General features: G+C 39.0%; 1 protein-coding gene across 5 annotated transcripts in view; it reads right to left on the minus strand.

Moving 5' to 3' along the window:
* Positions 1–7,763: 7,763 nt before the first annotated feature.
* Positions 7,764–19,851, minus strand: part of LOC149775728 (uncharacterized) — a 41,559-nt gene continuing 29,471 nt past the window's right edge. For all 5 annotated transcript variants that reach the window (XM_089943103.1, XM_089943101.1, XM_089943102.1 and 2 more), the window contains 2 exons: positions 14,740–15,314; positions 7,764–10,583 (listed from right to left, as the gene is read on the minus strand). In XM_089943103.1, the coding sequence (XP_089799229.1) occupies positions 8,932–10,583; positions 14,740–15,314 (2,227 nt within the window). In that variant the 3' untranslated portion in view covers positions 7,764–8,931. The remainder of the gene's footprint in view (positions 10,584–14,739; positions 15,315–19,851) is intronic.

Genomic DNA, 19,851 nt, shown 5'->3' on the forward strand with positions numbered 1-19,851 from the left:
AAGACAAAAATACATAAAAGCCAAAGGCTCAAGTACAAGAATAAAAGGCACATGATAACCATGAACGTGGAATAAAAACAAGTGTCTGTACAACAACCACATGTTTTGGGTAAAGTTCTAACCAGTTCTATAGTAGGGGGTAAGGTCACACAAGTGTCCTCCCGAAAGGGTCTTTCAGGCCTGTCCACGACAGTCCTGTCCTGGGTGACGGGTTCTTCTGGCATCGTCACTAACACAGGTTGAAAAGTAACTTTTTTCCTTGAATAACTCTCGTGCATACTGGGCCACCTCTTGTATCCAAGCCTCAAAACCCTGGTCTCGGTGATGTCCAACATTTGACTCCTAACCAATCTGGTTTCTTCTTCGTCAACGACATGGTAAGTTACTTCAATGAACAATGAACTATCGATCTTGCCTAGGGTTCCTTTTTATATACAGACCAATACCGACGTGACCGTACGGCAACGTAAAGTGATTGGGAAGTCTCACTCGCTTCTGGTACACGATTTGATAGACTTTTTCTAGGGGCCGACTGACGATGTGGTGAGTGGGTAAACGTACAATCTTGTTCGGTTGATAAGTGGTCACTTTAAAGTTTCCATCCTCTCCCGATTGCAAGGCTTCTTTCAATACCCCAAAGTTGACCACTCGACTGGTACGATGATTCAGAGTCAGTCCTTTCACTTTGCACGTCGTGTGCACTTCTCCTTGTTTGTCCCGGTATTCGTAGGCGTAATTTTTTGGGACCACCACTGACGAAACTTAGAATCTTGTCGTCGGGATGCTCGTCTGTCCAGGCTCCTAAACGGTCTCCTTCGATGTCAGGGTGATGTTGAATCGGGTGATGGATGTAAATGCAACTGTCCGTGTCAAAGTACAGGACGCGTTCTTCTAACAGTTCTAAAGCTTCGTACAATTTTAAGCGAGCATGAGCTGTCACGTAAGCCGCAATGATGACATTTCCAAAAGGGTCGTCTTGTACAAAGTCCAGATCTTCTTCGTAATTGATCAAGATTAAATCCTCGCGAACGACGTCCACGTGTTTCATGTATTTGGTTTTGTCGGGAATCATCTGGAAGTAGCGGGAAGGTTCTGTCAAATATTCCGTCTTGGGTAAACACGGTCGTTGTGCCATTTTACCCCACAAGCAATTTAACATCACTTTGGCAAACGATCGCCTGCCTTCGTTTTTTTCGATGTTGTCTAAAGTGATGCCTTCTTGTTCGTAGTATTTCTCTTTGAATTGTATTTGGTCTTCGGGAGTGTGACACCAGGAAGAATAGCCGCTGGCTTCTTGCTTCAGTTTCAAAAAGGCATCCACGTAGTCAGCGAAAATGCCTTTCTGACTGGGATCACCCTTGTGGTATTGTTGTGTCTTGGGAAAGTGGCAAATTTCGTACACTTCTAACAGTTGGTATCCCATGTCCAGAGCTTTGAACAATTCTACGCTGACCCAGGTTCCCGTCAAGGCACGTTCTTCCTGGGTGTGCTGACAAGGTTGGTCTTGGTTGCACGTTTCGGCACAAGTACGGCACAAGGGAAACAACAATTTGCCTTGACAATGGTGAGGTAAGACGGGATGGTATAGGTTCGTGGGAGGCAAAACTTTGCACTTGATCAAGCCTTCGTATTGTCGAATGTTTTTCAGGTCGATGTGTTCCGTCAGCAATTGCGGGTGCCCTACAGGAAAGCGACAATATTTGCACACGTAGGGATATAGCGAACACACGTCCAAGTATTTGATTTCTTCTCCTTTCTCTTCGTCGGCTTGGTACAGCAAACAGGTGGCATTGGTCCTTCCTCCGTACAAACTATCCCTCGGGTTCAGCGGGTCCATGAACTGGTAACTTTCCACGAGGCGTTTAAACTCGGGATCGGTTTTCATACGGTGATCGTACTCGTGTTCCCACATTTCCACCACTTGGTATCCTTCCTGTTCTAACTTTAGGCGTCGCTGACAAGTGTCCTGGTACAGGTCTTCCATGGTCCGTTGTAAAAACTGATTTTTAGTGTCACGGTCAGGGTAGCAGACGGGACATCCGTGAAATAAGCAACCGTTAAACTCGTACACGATCTTGGGGTTTTCTAAGTCCCAGCCATCGACCGAATACGTTCCGATGGTCTTTTCGCCTCCTCCGTTGCGGGCATGCTGAATCCATTTATCTTCTTTGTCGCACAAATAATGTAACCAACGTAGGGCTTTGACCGAGTATTGACGCTTGACATAGTGGGTCGCTTGAGGACTGATGACAGCCACGGTGTTTTCAGGCATGAATCGTTGGCGGTACACTAAGGAACACGCTTTGGCAATGGTGCAAGCTTCTTTCAAAGGATCGACCCCTCCGTGTTCCATGAACAGTTCTCGAAATTTTCCACAGCAACGTCGTAAAATGTCCACGTCGGAACGACAATACTTTAACATTTCTTCCTGAAAGTCGAAGGAGTCCGAGGCGTGAGCCTGGTACCAAGCGTAGAAAGCTTCTCGTTGTTCGGTACGCATGTTGTCGGGGTCGTAATAGTGAGCCTCAGGTAAATGGGGTAGAACGGCGTGTTGATTGGCTTCCGTATTGAAAAGTGTGGAAAGTACCCTTTAGCCATTTCTGTCATTCCAAACGTTTTAGGCATTCGACTCAAAGGCATGGCCAAATAGCTCATCGAATCTTTAAACTGCACTTGTCCCACTTGCATGAAAATGATTTTGGCTCCGTTCAAAGTGACTTTAGGACGTTCGGTGCCTTGTTCCGTATAGTATCTCAAAAGAAACTGTCCATCGTATCCGGAGAAATTGTGAGCCATCACCGTGGCATGACGATGACAATCTCCGTAACGTTCGATGTCCTCTTGGCTCCACGTCTTGTCGATGGGATCTAAGACCCATTGGGCAAAATCGGATAACGTGTTCGGTCCCCGAAAGATTTTTTTCACGCCCTCCGGGAATTTTGCTGCAGTGAGGGCAATGACTGAAGATAGGTTCTTGAATGCACTTCTCGCACGCTCGATGAGCCACGCAGAAATTAGGAATGTGAATGCCGGTCTCTTGCATGCATTCGAAATCGAAAAAGATGAAATTGCCTTTCTTCTTGTGACCGTCCTCTTTCTCTGGTGGGGGTTGGTATTTTTGCACGTAGCATTGGTGTTCCAAGTCCACGATGTGGTGACAAATGTGACATTTTTTCTTTCCTCGACATACGTGTGCCTTGGCCTGATTGGTAAGTATGCCTTGTCCACAGGTAGGGCACAATCTCAGGAGTTGACAAGCACATTTCTTCTGTGAACCTTGTGTTTTCAAATGTTGCTGGTAACAGGTAGGGCTGACAAACGTGCGCAGACAAGTCGAACAAGGCACTGGTTCTTCGCTCAGACAGGGTGGAGAGGCCAAACATCCTGGGTATTTCCATCCACAATGCTTGTGTTGCTCTCGATTGTTATAACCATAATCACATTTCTCACAATAATAACCGTATCCCAGGAATGCAGTGATACTGGTAATGGTATCGAAATGGTCATCGTGATGATAGACATGAATGTATTTTCCGTCCTTAAAGTCTTTCCCTCGAAACAGCAGAGGTCCACGCATTTCTTGAGGGTGCACTTTCAAGGTGTAGCTTGGAGCTAGGACATCTTGCAATTTTTGCATCTCAGGAATGCCACAGGGTGTGTCTTTGGACAGACCAGCTTGTTGCAACAGGAGTTCTGCTTCGTTTCGTTGTTTGGCTCGGTCCGATTGTCGAATAGTTTTCCAGGCTCTTTTCCATTCTGTCGTGTCGTTCTTGTTGGCATAGGTTCGTCCCACCACAATAGCCCTGGCTAAACACATCTGGTCTTGAGGGTTGTGAATTCGGACGAGACTTGTTTTGGTGTTGCGAAGGTCGTCCACCAATAACATCTTTTTGCGTCCAGTCCCTTGAGGAGGAGAGACGTGGGCCATTTTCAGTGTGGTTTTACCATCGGTGATGTCAAACTGGTCATTAGATTGTTGTACGTGTTGAATCTTGTCCATGACTTTGGAAGGGGTTAGTTCTGCGGGTCTGCTAAACTCGATCCAAACAGGGGATTTCAAACCGTCGTGATCTATGGATAGTGTCAAGCGATCGTCTTCTTTGGGTTGACATTGTCGCTTGAGTGCGGTGAGCAAAGAATCCCACATCTCGGTGATAAACCCTTCTGCTTTCTCCAAGGGTACGTCGGCCTTGAAATCTTTAAACTTCACCGTGTAGGTGTAAGCCGTGGTTCTAAATTTTCTAGAGGAGCGCTTTTCTGTCTCTCGAATGGAATAGTACATTTCAGGGTTGACTAAGGGTGGTGAACTTGGTTTAGAGGGTTCGGATTCTGGTTCACTCATGTCCTCTTCAAAATCACTGGCATGAATTTGTGCCAAGATTTCAGCCCTGGTTCGAGGCGATAGATCACGTTTCTGCCTCTTACTTTCTTCTTCTTCTTTCTTCTCAAATGAATAGGATCGTTTCATCTTGAGTGCAAAACGTCAAATGACTCAAGTTTAAACACCATAGACTAATTTATAGTCATGGCAGACCAACGTATATAAAAGGGTGTGTGTCTTGTCCTTTCACTATTCATTTCACTCTCAAGCCGAGCACAACGATGGAAGAGACTAACCAAATCGAACGTTTCGTCAGAGCTTTGCGAGATGTCATTAGAAAATTCTCTTCAGACCAGCCCACGGACTACTCTCCTTCCTTTCGAGATAAAAGTCAAGATACTTGCTATATCTGTCAGAAGAAAGGGCATTGGTCTTCAGAGTGTCCAGACCGTCAAAAACGAACCAAAACAGGGGCTAAAAAAGACAAAAGTCAAGATACCTGTTATTATTGTAAAGAAAAAGGACATTGGTCTCCAGATTGCCCAAAAAAGAAACAAGAGGAGTCAGAAGAAAGAAAGAATTCTTCAGAAGAAGAGAGGGATTCTTCGGAAGAAGAGATGTATTTTTCAGAGGAAGAAAGCAGACAGGTGAAGAAAAAGAAACAGGAGAAGAAAAGAAGAAAGGAAGAAAGTGAGGAGGAAGAAGAGGAAAAGAGTGCGACGGTGAAGAAATTCAAAAAACAGAGAGACTAAATAAGGAGATAGAAGAAGTCAATGAACTTTTAATTAAATTGTTGCGTTGTGAATTGTGAATTGGATTGTAAAAAATGGATAAAAGAATACATTAATGATATAAGGTAAGTGTCTTTGAGTTATGATTTTAAAATAAGAAGCTACACTCACGCACTCATACACAGACACGTACTATAAGGGTAAAATGTGTGGGTTTTTTTTTTTGAGTTATTGGCAAATTGAAATTGTATTTCTTTTCGAGAAATGTGGGTGGCCCTGAAAAGGGCCTTTTTTCTTTATGGTGTAGGAGTGAGTTTAACCAATCAGCTTTAACTGCCTTAAGCCTTTGCCACGGCCAAGGCCTACTTCTGAGGATTGGGTTGAAATCACTAAGGGTGGTACGATAGGCTTAGTCACAGGGTTGGCGTGTTTAGCTCGGGAAGGTCGTATTCTCTTCGGTCGTGATAAAGAAGTCTGATACATTTGTTTCAGACTTCTTAACTCCGCTAAAATGTCCAACAGTACCGTAGCCGTTTGATTTTCACCCTCTTGTTTCTTTGCTGCTACATCTTCTTGCTGTTGTTGCTGTTGTTTTTTTTTCTTACCTCTTCTTGTTGCTGTTGCTGTTGCTGTAGGAGAAAAGCTTGTTCCGCTTCCTTTTGTCGTTGCATAAGTTTCTCCAATTCTTCTTTCTTTCTCTGTCTAAAATTCTCCACTTGCGGTAATGAAGAAGGTAACGAAGGTTCCGGAACAAATTCTTGCGAGATAAGAAAATCCACAAAATCCCAATGTACCTCTTCTGAAAGTAAGTCCGGGTTCCCTTGGGGCACTCTCCCCTGCTGGTGCACCCCAGTGAATCGTTTTCTGAGTTTCCGTCATGTTGAATCACTGTCGCATAGATTGACTGCACACAAGCGCTAGCGAATCTATATAGACCACGTGACGTCACAAACTGTTCTCTTCGGATTGGATGCGAGCTGACTGAATTTTGTAACGCGTGTTCGGATTGGTGAATGAACTCAATCCGTTTCAATCCTACCTCTGCCTATAAATAAGCGCAGTTCACTACATTGATTCACCTGTTCTCGTCGCTTCAAGATGTGAACCACAGTTGAGTCATCCACCCTTGTGTCTTCCATGATGTTTAGGACGGACATACCCATGTATGTCCGATCCAAGTGGACCGTTGTCCACAGGACAAACACCAGTCTGTGGATACGTAGGATCTACGTTGAAAGACAGGGATGCCTGAAAAGAGTGCTGATTTACGGACCAACAGTGAGACGCAGCCTAAGAACAAGAAGAAGACCAATGCTGTGCCCTTTATGTTAATGGATACATTAACATAAACCCAAAGGCCCTTTTCAGGGCCAGCCATATTTCTCGAAAAGAGATAGCCTTTCCATTGCCTACCGCTTTTTTTAAATTTAAATTTAAATTTAAATTTAAATTTTTTTTTTAAAAAAAATCCCATATTCAATTCCCCTTGTCCCTAGACAAACCCAGACTCTATTCCCCCATGTTAAATTCCCCCTTGTACGTAGAGTGACCCACGATTTTTCACCATGTTCAATTCCCCTTGAGGCTAGAGTGACCCAAGACTTTTTCCCATGTTAAATTCCCCTTGAGGCTAGATTGTCCCACGATTTTTCTCCATGTTAAATTTCCATTGAGGCTAGATTGTCCCAGGGGGTCCTGTAATGATAATTCCCATTGAGGCTAGGGTATCCCCCCTAACTACTAATATATGATAAAAACAATAACGGTTTAAATAAAATCACATATTAAACCATATTGTAAATATCGTACAAAGAATGTGTCTTGTACAACTGAATAGTGTCAGAATTATATTCCTCTCTTCCGCCAAGACCTATCATAATCTGGCTTACTATTTACATCAATTTTAGAAACATGCCATTACGGTTAATACATAAAGTTGTCTGCCTTAACATCAACTCACCAAGTAGATAAGGTATCTCGACCACTGATTAGCACATTCCGTTTATGACAGGTGGCACGAGATGATTAAAAATTACAGAAATTACTAGACCAATCACATTATTGTAAATCACAGTTAAAATCAAAATGGATGACTATCAAACCCATCAGACTGAAGCACAAGAAATGCAGTGCTGTCTTGCCAAACTATTGTTTCATTTCATGACACATTCCAAGTGAAAAATTCATTGCTTCAGGCTAGATCAAAAATTGGTATTTTACTATAGTGTTTCTACCAGCTACCATCACATTAACAACTTTAATCCTCAGAAAATTCTCAAGTAGCCTTTTTTGGTATTTCCCAACACACATTATTGATTTAAGTTATCTGATAATCTTTCACCATATGAGATCAAAATATTCTGAACAGTTAGAACTGGTTCCTTGATAAAATCTTGAGCAAATAAATTCTACCGTTGGTGGCTCTGACTTAAGAGGGCTTGTACAGAGGGCATGCATAGAGGACCTGTACAGAGGGCATCCTTAGAGGGCCTGTACAGAGGGCATGTATAGAGGGCCTGTACAGAGGGCATGTATAGAGAGCTTTGCAGTCATTTTATTTGATTGTTAGTATGATACTATCAAGGTAATTTCCAATGCTACTAAGAAAGATCCATGATATATGTGTATAGCAATTGATTTATTAATTAAATTTCTGCTAATCAGATTTAGCCCTGGGAAAAATATTTTCTATATATCTGAAAATCACTGTCTAAAGAACTCCACTTTATTTTTAATACAAAATGTGTAATTATTTCTCAGAGTAATGGTAACTTGTGTTTTGTTTCAAATACTCCAAGTCAGTAGCGTCTTCATTTTGAGAAGACATTTCCGCTTTGGCAATGTTTATACTGACCTCCACTAAAAACGATTTCCAACACCAGAGTGTTATTTTTTTGTGTTTCTACAATGAACTCTAGACAACAACATTGAAAAGGATACAGCATACGTCATTGCTTTCCATCCTGGATTCTTCGTTGGGACTTGAAATTGAATTCATTAGAACATTTCAATATTTGAACTTCTTAAATTTTATTTGTGGATTATTCTTGGATTATTTTTGGATTTGATTCTTAAAGCTGTAAGTTATTTTTTCATTTTTACAGTATTTTTCTATGGAAATCAATAATTTGTTAAATTTCTCAAAGCTCGTTTTCACTCTTACTTGTGCCTAAGCATGTAATATAAGAAGGGAAACACTAACATGATAAAGTTAGCCCGCTAAGTCTCTTGCCCAAGGGGCAGATGCTTAGAAACCAACCCCAAACTGATGTCAATGACCATGGAAGAAAGAATGGTTGGGATGCTGTCTGTCTGTCTATCTATCTATGCTTTTATGTGTGCACACACTGACATCAATGGTATTACAACAGATGTACTCTACTTCAGAGGCAATCAAATATCTGGCCTATTATTGAATTTATTGTACAAAATTGAAAATATTTTTTATCCCAAAAATGTAAATAAATTACTTTCAAATAAGAATATAACTATGCTTTTCACCATTAAAAATGCATTTCATCTTTTTATTTTATAAGGAAGCAGTGTCTCAACACCTGACTTTCAGTAGATTTTCAATGGTGGTTTATTGAATGAATTTTCTGAAAATTATTATTATTCTCCACCATCTCAAATACTCCTCCAATTTCTTGTGCTAGAAGAAAATTCTCTTCACTTGCCACATCTTCAGTTTGTGTTCCAGTCTGTGTATCTTGTAACAAGTTTCCTCTGCATTTTTTCTCATGTTCATTGAGAGAAGTCTTCTATTTGAAGGTGCCCCCACATTTACATACCTAGTGGCTGCCATTAGCATGTTCCCCTTGCACATGTTGCCATAAATCCTTTTCCTGAAGGAAAACCTCATTACAAAATTTGACAACACTATCCATCATCCTGTTTACTTGAGTTCAAACAAACACGCTTATGTGAGCCCAGAACGGACTGATAGGAAAAACCTTTACCACAAAACTCACAAATATATGGACACAGTCTAACATGAGTATTTTTGTGACCAAGAAAATGCTGCAGCTGGTTAAATCCTTTCCCACAGGTCTCACATTTGTATTTTAAATCCTTTTTGTGAATTGTCCTCATGTGATACTGTAATCCACCTTTTGATGTAAAACATCTGTCGCAGAATTCACATGGATATTTCACTGATCTCTCATGTTTTGTCTGAATGTGAGAACGTAGTTTATTCATCTCTGTGTAACTCTTGGAGCAGTGATGGCACTTGTGAGTCTTTCCTGTGTGTACGGACACATGTCGCTTAAGATGTGACAATTTGGGTGTGACATAATTACAGAAGGTACATTTGTATGCATTTGATGGACGCTGCCCTGTACCTGAATCATTTGCTTCACAATTAATACCATTACAATCCACAGAGTTCTCATATCCAAACATAAATTTTTCACCAGCTGCGGTGTCAGTGACTGTCAAAGACGATTCATTAGTGTCAGAATGTTGGGAAATTTCAGAACTGGCTGGAATCTTTGTTACATTATGTGAATTGCCCTTGGACTCGCCCAAAGTACTGATAAATTCTGTATAGTCCTGCATTGCCTGAACATCATCTGTACCCTTGGACTTAAATTTTGATTCCATCAAAGGTTGAACCACCAGGTCTGATTGTGCATACACTTGTGTTGGGAAGACTTCAAGTTGAACATCACTTCCTCTGAGTATGGCAGAACTACAGCTTGCTTTGTGAGTCATGTATGATGTACGCCAGCGAAATTCCATTCCACAGACACATTTAAACCGAGTAATATCAAAATGTTGGTTTTGAGTATGGTCATTTAGCTCTTGCAAAGTTGCAAATGTTTCACCACACATTTCACATTTAATGACCTCAGCATTATTCTGGGTTTTGGGACAATGCTTGCGGTGAGCTGATAACGTTGCAATGTAAGAAAATTCCTTGTTACAGATGTTGCACTTATGCGGCTTCCTGCCAGCATGTTGGTTGATATGGCCTTGGTAATACTGGAGCTGATTGAAACCTTTCTGACATATTTTACACCAGTATGAGAAATCAAGATTATGTGTGGTTTTTGTGTGATACTTTAAGCCACCTTTCGATGTGAAATCTTTATAACATAACTGACACTTGAAATGGACACTTTTCTCATGCTTAACCTGAATATGTTCTTTCAGCTTGTACTCTTCAGTGTAGCTTCGATCACAGAGGGTACACTTAAATTCCTTTCCAGTATGAAGTGTTATGTGACGTTTTAAGCGTGTTGCCATAGGAGAGCTGTATTTACAAAATGGGCAGTTATAGATACCATTTTGCTTGGTCACTGTGATATGCCCAACTCTAAAGCAATTCTGACTTTTGAAGTTTGCTGTTGGATTAACCTTAGAAAAGGATGTCGTCTGCTTCTCATAGGAAGTGAGATCTATATACATGCAGTTCTCAGGTGAGGACATGAGCTCACTCTCACCTGAGTGCAATTTGCTCAACTCGTCACTGTCTGATGATATGGATTCTTTGTCTTCAGGTAAATGACGTGTGGAACTGTTGGCTTCTGAAAAATAATTACAAAAAGAGTTCTAAAACTCTGACAATTACAAAAATACTACGTGAATCACATAATGTCAAAATTTGGGGTACAGTAGAGCCTGTCTTGAAAAACAACTTTCGCCAAACAATAATGATCTCTCAAGACAGGTGGTCTCCCATAACATGTCATACCACTATATAATTAATGAATCTGTGAACTTAGAATCTAGACGACCAAGGCAGGTGGTCTCAAAGCCGTAGTTCTTCAAGACAAAATGCAATGCCACTGTAATGACCAAATGCAATGCCATTGTAATGACCAAATGCAATGCCACTGTAATGACCAAATGAAATGCCATTTTAATGACCAAATGCAACGCCACTGTTAAGACCAAATGCAATGCCACTGTAATGACCAAATGTCAAAGGAATACAAATTTGTTCTCAACAAAAATGTTGTACAGTGTAGAAGAATGGGGATAATAATCTTGCATAATGATGACATTACTTTCACAAATATCTGTTATAGGCCATATAATTAAGACCATCAAGTATGTATGCAACAGGCCACATCAGCAGGCCAGCAAATATCTATGCTACAGGCCATATCATTAAGGCCAGCAAATATATATTATATAGGCCACATCAGCATAGCCAGCAAAGATCTATGCTATAGGTCATATCACCAAGGCCAGCAAACATCTATGTTATAGGCCACATAAGCAAGGCCAGCAAATATCTATGTTATAGGCCACATCAGCAAGGTCAGCAAACATCTATGTTATAGGCCACATAAGCAAGGCCAGCAAATATCTATGTTATAGGCCACATCAGCAAGGCCAACAAATATCTATGTTACCGGCCACAGCAACAAGGCCAGCAAATATCTATGTTATAGGCCATATCATTAAGACCAGCAAATATCAATGTTATAGGCCATATCAGCAAGGCCAGCAAATATCTATGTTATAGGCCACATCAGCAAGGCCAGCAAATATCTATAGTACTGATCATATCAGCAATGCCAGCAAAGTCAAACTGTGTCACTTGACCACCACCAACAGTGAAATGGACTAAAAGACAAAAAATACTATTGTACCAAAAACAAAATCAGTAATGTTTCCAAGGATACATTTTGTTTCAATTGTTTAATTTTTAAAAAAAATGCTGTAAATACCATTAGTCTTTGAGCCTAAAACTGTACAGGACCTTCATCATTAACATTTATACAGGCATCATAACTGTGTACAAAGTTTGCCAAACCACAAGGGAACAGTTTGAACCAGAGTGCTTGTCAAACCACATGGGAAAAGCCTGAACCCTAGTGGTTGGCGAACCCCAAGGGAAATGTCTGAACAAGAGTGCTTGTCAAACCACAAGGGAAAAGCCTGAACCCTAGTGATTGGCGAACCACATGGGAAACATCTGAACAAGAGTGCTTGTCAAACCACAAGGGAAAAGCCTGAACCCTAGTGACTGGCAAACCACAAGGGAAATGTCTGAACCAGAGTGCTTGTCAAACCACATGGGAAAAGCCTGAACTGAAGCCAAGTGATTGGCAAACCACAAGGGAAACATCTGAACCAGAGTGTTTTCCAAACCATATGGGAAAAGTCTACACCACAGTGTTTGGCAAACATTTGCAAACAGCAAACCGATTCATTATTATTCTTACATTATTAATTTCTACACACATACATTAGACATAAAATACCTATGAAAGGAGTTGTTTACATACAAAGGAACTGTACTTGAGCATTTGTGCAATTCTGTTGTTGAGTACTGTTAACATCACAAAATTATACACGTCACATGGAATGTTACCTAAAACCAACCAGATCATGTAGAATGTGTGCGTCTGTTTTGAAATTTTTAATGTAGCTTTAAAAAAAAAAATCAGTCATATCGCTATGATGCATGCATGGTGGCAGTTTATAGTGATGTCTAGCACTGGGGCATCATGCCGCAGACACGTTGCATGATGTCACACCTACTCACATTATCTTGACAGCAGGCTGACCTGTCCTAACACTAACCTCTTAATGCTGAGCGCCTAGCAAGGCAGCTGTTAATACCAGTTTTACAAGCTTTGGTATAACTCAGCTGGTAGTTCGAACACGCGCCACCCCACATCTGAGATGGATGCTCAAACCACTAGGCCACCGGAGCAGTCATGTAGAATATGCAATCAAAAGATGATAGCAAAATTTATATATAAGGCATCGTACAAAACTTCAGCAAATTTTGACACTATGAGGCATCATATTATGGTACATCAGTTGTTGTTGTTGTGGGGTTTAATGCCATTTTTCAGCACATGATAGGCTACGTATGGCAGCCAGTATTAATGGTGGAGGAAGAACCCAGGAAAACCGTGGGAAGAACCACCGGCCCATGAGAAGCTACTGGCAGGCTTTCTCACATACCAACATTGGCCAAAACCTAGACTTGAACCCATGCAGACAGAGGTGAGATGGCAGTGATTCATAACGGAGAGCGCTTTAGACCACTTGGCCACTCAAGGTACATGGTACATCAGATTCACTCTTGTTCTATTTCTGAAAATGTGTAAAATTAAAAACATTTGCAGGATGGCAAATGTTCCTCACCCAAAAAAGATGCAAGCAATGACAAAAACAAACTGAGGACCGCATATAAATTTTTTCCTGTTAAGGTATGTCAAAAGGGTCTTGAGTACCCTTCCTTCTTCGATTTCTGGATGTCATAAATGCTTGGATAAACTCCAATGCACTGTTACTCTAAATAAAATACTTTTGCACAGATTTCATCAAACAAATTTGTTAATAAATCAGATACTATGCAGACTTCTAAAAATCATTAATAATGCTCAATAAATCAAAATAGTAAATAAATAGTTAAAGATGTAATGAAGAGGAAAGTATGCAGATGTCTTAAGTTTCAATATGCATTACTCTTTTTTATATTTCATTTTTTTTGTAAATATTTACACGTCCAGCTTAGTTACTTGGTTTATGCAGTGTAAGATCTTGCTGGTCCTGGACCAGTGAGTGAAAAATACAATTTTTAGTACTTGAACACGATAAGAAATCAGATGCATAACTCCTAAATCAGACTGATCTGATACTTTAAGGAATCGGAATTCTATAAATTTACAGATAAAGACTTCACACTGAAAAAGATAGGAACACCTTATTATAACCAATGATTTGCATGGATCCAGAATAATATCTTATAAAATCAGTCTACTAAACCTATCCCAGATCAAGCTTGGATGGGGTGCCTCAGTGCCTCCTTGGAAAAGGAACATAGCTACCATTAGCCTTGATGGGCTGCCTCAGTGCCTCCTTGGAAAAGGAACATAGCTAACATTAGCCTTGATGGGCTGCCTCAATGTGTCCTTGGAAAAGGAACATAGCTACCATTAACTGGAATGGGCTGCCTCAGTGCCTCCTTGGAAAAGGAATATGGCTACCATTAGCCTGGATGGGCTGCCTCAGTTTGTCCTTGGGAAAGGAATATAGCTACCATTAGCCTTGATGGGCTGCCTCAGTATGTCCTTGGGAAAGGAACATAGCTACCATTAGCCTGGATGGGCTGCCTCAGTTTGTCCTTGGGAAAGGAATATAGCTACCATTAGCCTGGTTGGGCTGCCTCAGTTTGTCCTTGGGAAAGGAATATAGCTACCATTAGCCTGGATGGGCTGCCTCAGTTTGTCCTTGGGAAAGGAATATAGCTACCATTAGCCTGAATGGGCTGCCTCAGTGTGTCCTTGGAAAAGGAACATAGCTAGCATTAGCCTTGATGGGCTGCCTCAGTGTATCCTTGGGAAAGGAACATAGCTACCATTAGCCTTGATGGGCTGCCTCAGTGTGTCCTTGAGAAAGGAACATAGCTACCATTAGCCTTGATGGGCTGCCTCATTGTGTCCTTGGGAAAGGAACATAGCTACCATTAGCCTTGATGGGCTGCCTCATTGTGTCCTTGGGAAAGGAACATAGCAACCATTTCCTCAGCATGTTATAGGTTATCCAAATAAAGTGATGAAAGTGCCAATGAAAATTGTGGTTTGTGGTTTGTTATGGTAAATATCGCAAACAGTTTCAGAGGCATTTTTCATGCACATCTGAATGCACACAGTAAATTTCTACAATGTGAGGTTTATTATTAACTGTCAGTTTTTAGCTTTTTGTGATTTGTACCTTCTCCTTTGTTGAATTGTTCCATCTGATGACCATTTAACTGAGTTGCCTCTCTTTCTACAGTCTGTAAGTCACAACCCCCATCGTTGTCTTCTTCACCCAGTTTGTCAACCCTCTCCTGTACACTGACCTTTTGAGGGGTTGACTTCCGTGGCCTTTTCAGATGAGTCTCACTTTGACCCTTAAAGTCCGGCAAAACTAACCTTTCTTTTGCTGCCATGGCAACAATTTCAGGAGTTTTAGATGAGGGTTGTTTGTGTCTTTTTGGTAAGAGTGGGTATGAAAATTTTAAACTTCCGTCAGTGGTGGTTGAGTTTATAGGTAAAGAGTAGGAACATTCATTCTGTTGTTCAGAAATGCTGTGGTTGGCTGTAACATAATTTTTCACTGGCAAAGTTTTATTAATCAAAGTATTCTGTGGAAGCAGTTCTGAACCAAATTGTTTAATCTGAAAAAAGCTGGACAATTCCTCTTTGAGAACACTTCTTAGAAGCTGCTCTGACATTCTGAAATCTTCATTTACTTGTTTTTCATCATTAAATTTTGGTCGGTCCAGTTCCATCAGGGAATGAGAGCTAAAAGCAAAAGAAATATATGAAAGAATCTTAAAATCTTCATTAAGTATATATTTCATATCCTATTATTTCTGTGACATTCAATTTGTTAAAAATTGTCTTATTTTTTACAACAGCATTGAAGAAAAGTTGGAAAACAAGAAAGAATAATTTAAGATTAGTTGATCACCAATGATCTGTCTAATACCAAGTACTGCCTGTCAGCACAAAGGTATGTAGTATAACATTGTAAAAAATTTAAACAGACGACATTGTGCAGTGAAAAAGTGTTACAAGTATCCTGCTATCAGCTAATGATGATAAGACAAACAGTAGTTCTCATGGCACACGGTTTTCCACAAGAAGCTGCCTGTCAAAATACAAATACACTTGCATGACATAAATAAAAAATATATAGCTGAGATATTGCAGCAAACAATATACAAAGTCACTTACACCCATTTTGACCCTGGGTGCATCCCATTATGACTTCCATGATCTTGGATTTTTTTTTTAAAGTGCAGTTTATATAAATATGAGACCCAAGTCAGTGTGATAGTATTCACCTGGCTTACAAAACAGTTGACTATTTCACCGAGTATGCTTATGCTGAAGTGTAAGAACACACCCTTTGTAAACTATATCCCAAACTTTATTATGTTAACTTGATGTACCTTTTTCCTAATTAAAATTCATTCTAAAGATGAAGGCATAAGTAATATGAAGTCTCATTGTCATAATCAATGTCATACAAGATCCAGATGATAATAAACCGTGTCAATCAAAACAGGACTTCAAGAAGCCCTGTCAATCAAAACAGGACTTCATGAAGCCCTATCAATCACATATATGATCCTCCCATTTATATGCATCAATCTCACTCATTATTGAAACAGTAAAAGATCTTGATGAAATGAGCAATTCCAATTAAAACAGGATCACAAATATCAGTTCCAAAGTGGTAACAAGTTCTTCCAGTTGGATGCAAGATTACATCATTAATATGCATGGATCTCACTCATTCTCAAACCCATCCAAGACCCTGATGATATAAACCAATAATTCATGTTTGATCAGAAGTGGATAAAAAAACATGCAAGATCACCCCATTTAAATGCACCAATCTCACTCATAACTTAAACAGTACAACATCTTGATAACATAAGCAAGTCTGACCAAAACTGGATCATAAATATGGCTTCCAAGTGGTAACAAGCTCAACCAATCAGATATGAGATTATTTCATTTGTTATGTATATTTGATTTAATTATATCTGATTTAAAATATATTTATTTTAATTTGTTTGCCAGTTTTAAATTTTTTATATTTTTCATTACATGATATTGTAATGTAAATTTATTCACTACTGATGATACCTTTTATAGAAAATAGTTTGACCTTGACTGTTAGTTTATAAACACCAGGTGTTGATTTAAATCCTGACCTTGTTTTGTAAACAAATTCTATTTTATTTTAAAATGATTGGTTGTTTCCAAGGTCATGATGGGACTTTGTCTTTAAAATGTAAACAATTTTTGTTTGGTTTTCGTCTGGGTCACACTGGGTAAACATGATCTGTAACAAGTATTTCCTTCTATAAACTTCCAGAAGATGATCACGTGACCCTTGTTTGCGTTTTAGAAAGCCTATATAACCCATGTTTTGGAGAATTAATCTCAGTAGAAGTTGGGCCATTAAACTGTTTGTTGTATGTTGTGCTGTTTGGAGTTATTTCAAATTACTTGGATTCAAAAGGATTAATTCTGTTATTTTTCTGGAAAATACACATGCTCAAAGACATGTAATATTGTGGAACAAAGACAGTTTTTTTATAAAAATTTATTCAGCTATCAGAAACCAGAGTCATAATTCTTATTTCTACAAGGAACTGTAGACTTCAACATTACAGATTGCAGCAAACATCGTCGACTTCCATCTTGGATTCTTTGTCAGGATTCAAACGTGAAATCTATAGAACATTTTATTATTAGGACTACTAAAATTTTAATCTCGGATTATTTTTGGATCATTTTTGGATTTGATTCTATAAAACTGTAAGTTCATATTTTTTCCATTTTTACAGAATTTTTCCAGGGAAATAAATTATTGTATTTTTAAAGGCTTGTTGTTTTCACTCTTTCTTGTGTTACTGTTTATTCAAGCCTAAACAAGTGACATAAGACATTAATATACATGCATTTCACTCATTTTTGAACCTGTATAAGCTTTTGATGATGTAAGCAAGTTTGATTAAAACTGAATTGGAAATATGACCAATAGAGTGATAATAGGACCAGCCAATCAGATGCATGTTTCTCACACTAACATGCATGGATCTCACTCAACTGAACCCATCCATTATCTTCACAATATCAGCCAATATTTCAAGTATGATCAAAATCAGATCAGAAATATGGGTTATTATGGCGGGGGGGGGGGGGGGGGGGACAAAAACTGCCTGTAAGATTGAAGATTACTTCATTAACACACATGAATCTTTACTAAACTTTTCTGAGATCTGAACTTGCCTTAAACCATATATACACATATAGCTGAGTTAGTCAAGGCCTTTTTATTCTAGTGTTATCTGTATGTGACTGCAAAATACATATGATCTGTGTTTGATTCCTGATGGAGACAGCGGTACTTTGTATGTCATCCTGTTAAATTTAGGGGCTCATTCCAATCCTCAATTGTCAATGGCACAAAAATAGTCAGATAGATTGTCAGAATACAACTAAACAAGCTTTTGGTGAAATCTCCAAGTCAGTATGACCATTCAGAATAAATAATTATTTAACAAGATTTTTTAGATGGCCATTGTGGCAGTGACATAAGATGTAAGATGGGTACCGTTTTAGTTTAGGACCAACTAAATAAATATCATAAGAAGTCGCTTGATGAAAACCCCATGTCAATATGGCCAATGATTCAGAAGGTGCAGTGATAACTAGATTTTCAAGATGGTTACCATGTTTTATTGAAAACTCCACATTCATTTGATATCATTCTGGAATTACTGATAACTAGATTTTTCTGATGGCCATGTTCATTTAGGTTCAACTAGACTCTTTGTGTGTGTGTGTGTTTGTATGCGCGTGCATTTGTATTTGGTGGAAACCGAGGACATTCATGAGATTACACACCAATGTACACCAATGTACCGAGGACACCTCCAACCAAGGACATCCTCGGTTGGAAAAATGGTAAAATTTTACTTCTCCAAACTATTTTAGCATAGAATAACATAAAATCATGATCTGTAGTAAGGTCCCCATTTACACGCTTGATACTTGTTCACAATTTTGGAGTGTATCTTTCTTAAAAAGTTGGTGATACACATGCCCGAAACCATGTCCTTGATTGCCTGGTGGAAAACTTATAGAGAGATCTCCGCTAACAAATTATGCATTGCAAAAAACGTATTATCTCCATTTAGATCCAAGCATCAGATACCAACTACTTAGCTAAACTATAAGAAGATAAACTGGTGCATATAACAGTCCTTGGTATTTTTCATTAATATTTCATGCATGTGAGACAATAGTGCTGGGAAACGTGCGATACATTCATACCATACAAGTCCAATACAGGCAAATAAATCTACGACATGTATGAAAGAAGTATATCAAAATGCTATTGGAAATACGCATGAATTACACTTGTAAAAATATTGAATAGACATCCTTAATATGCAAAATTTATTTTATGATTATTACATGAGTTATATCTACCCCTATTTCATCATTTGCTTATTTAGTATTCAAACAGGAGAGAACAGATGTGAATCAAGCGAAAAATCCCATTAAGGTGAGATCGAATTATCACTAACTGAATTTGGAAGTTACATGCACAGAACTTCAGTAAATATATAGAAAGATAAATATATTATACAGAGGTCAAACATTTATCATCAAGATGATCAGTCCCGAAATGAAACAGTTAATTACAGCAGTATGTTTTTCATTATCTTGCAACTAAACGTCCAAGCAATCATAAACTGTTGAATGCATTAAATGTTCTTTTAAATGAAATTACTTGCTTCAGTTGGTGATTCGATGACTTTGCATAACATATCATGAATCATATTTGTTTCGATAGTTCTGTTGTAAACGAAGTCTTATTAAAACAACACACAACATGTAAAAACAAGGCATCAATCTATATTGCATTCACAAATTTAAAGAGGTTTTTAACAATAGCCAAAACCCTCAGGATGTTCTATTGGACCAACTTGTATCTATAACTTAACAGAACATTTATTTAGAGCTGCATTAGACTGTAATATTCTAACTCATTTAGTCTTTTATCAGTATGTATTATACAGAAGGCAACGTGGATAAAAAAAAACTTTTAAACTTCCAATCAGCGATACAAAACACCTTTATGTGGTACCTTGAATTAGCAAATGTATAAACTAAGTGATCTGGAAGGTGAACCAAGAGTGTTGTACCATTAAAGTATATTCTTGTTAATTCATGGCTCCAAAACAATAAAACAGGATAAACTGTTTGTAAAAAGATATTAGAAAATTATCCCCATCCACTAACTCTATAC

Source organism: Sinohyriopsis cumingii, chromosome 19 (assembly GCF_028554795.1).
Source record: "Sinohyriopsis cumingii isolate HCF-2022 chromosome 19, ASM2855479v2, whole genome shotgun sequence".
Lineage (NCBI taxonomy): Eukaryota > Metazoa > Mollusca > Bivalvia > Unionida > Unionidae > Sinohyriopsis > Sinohyriopsis cumingii.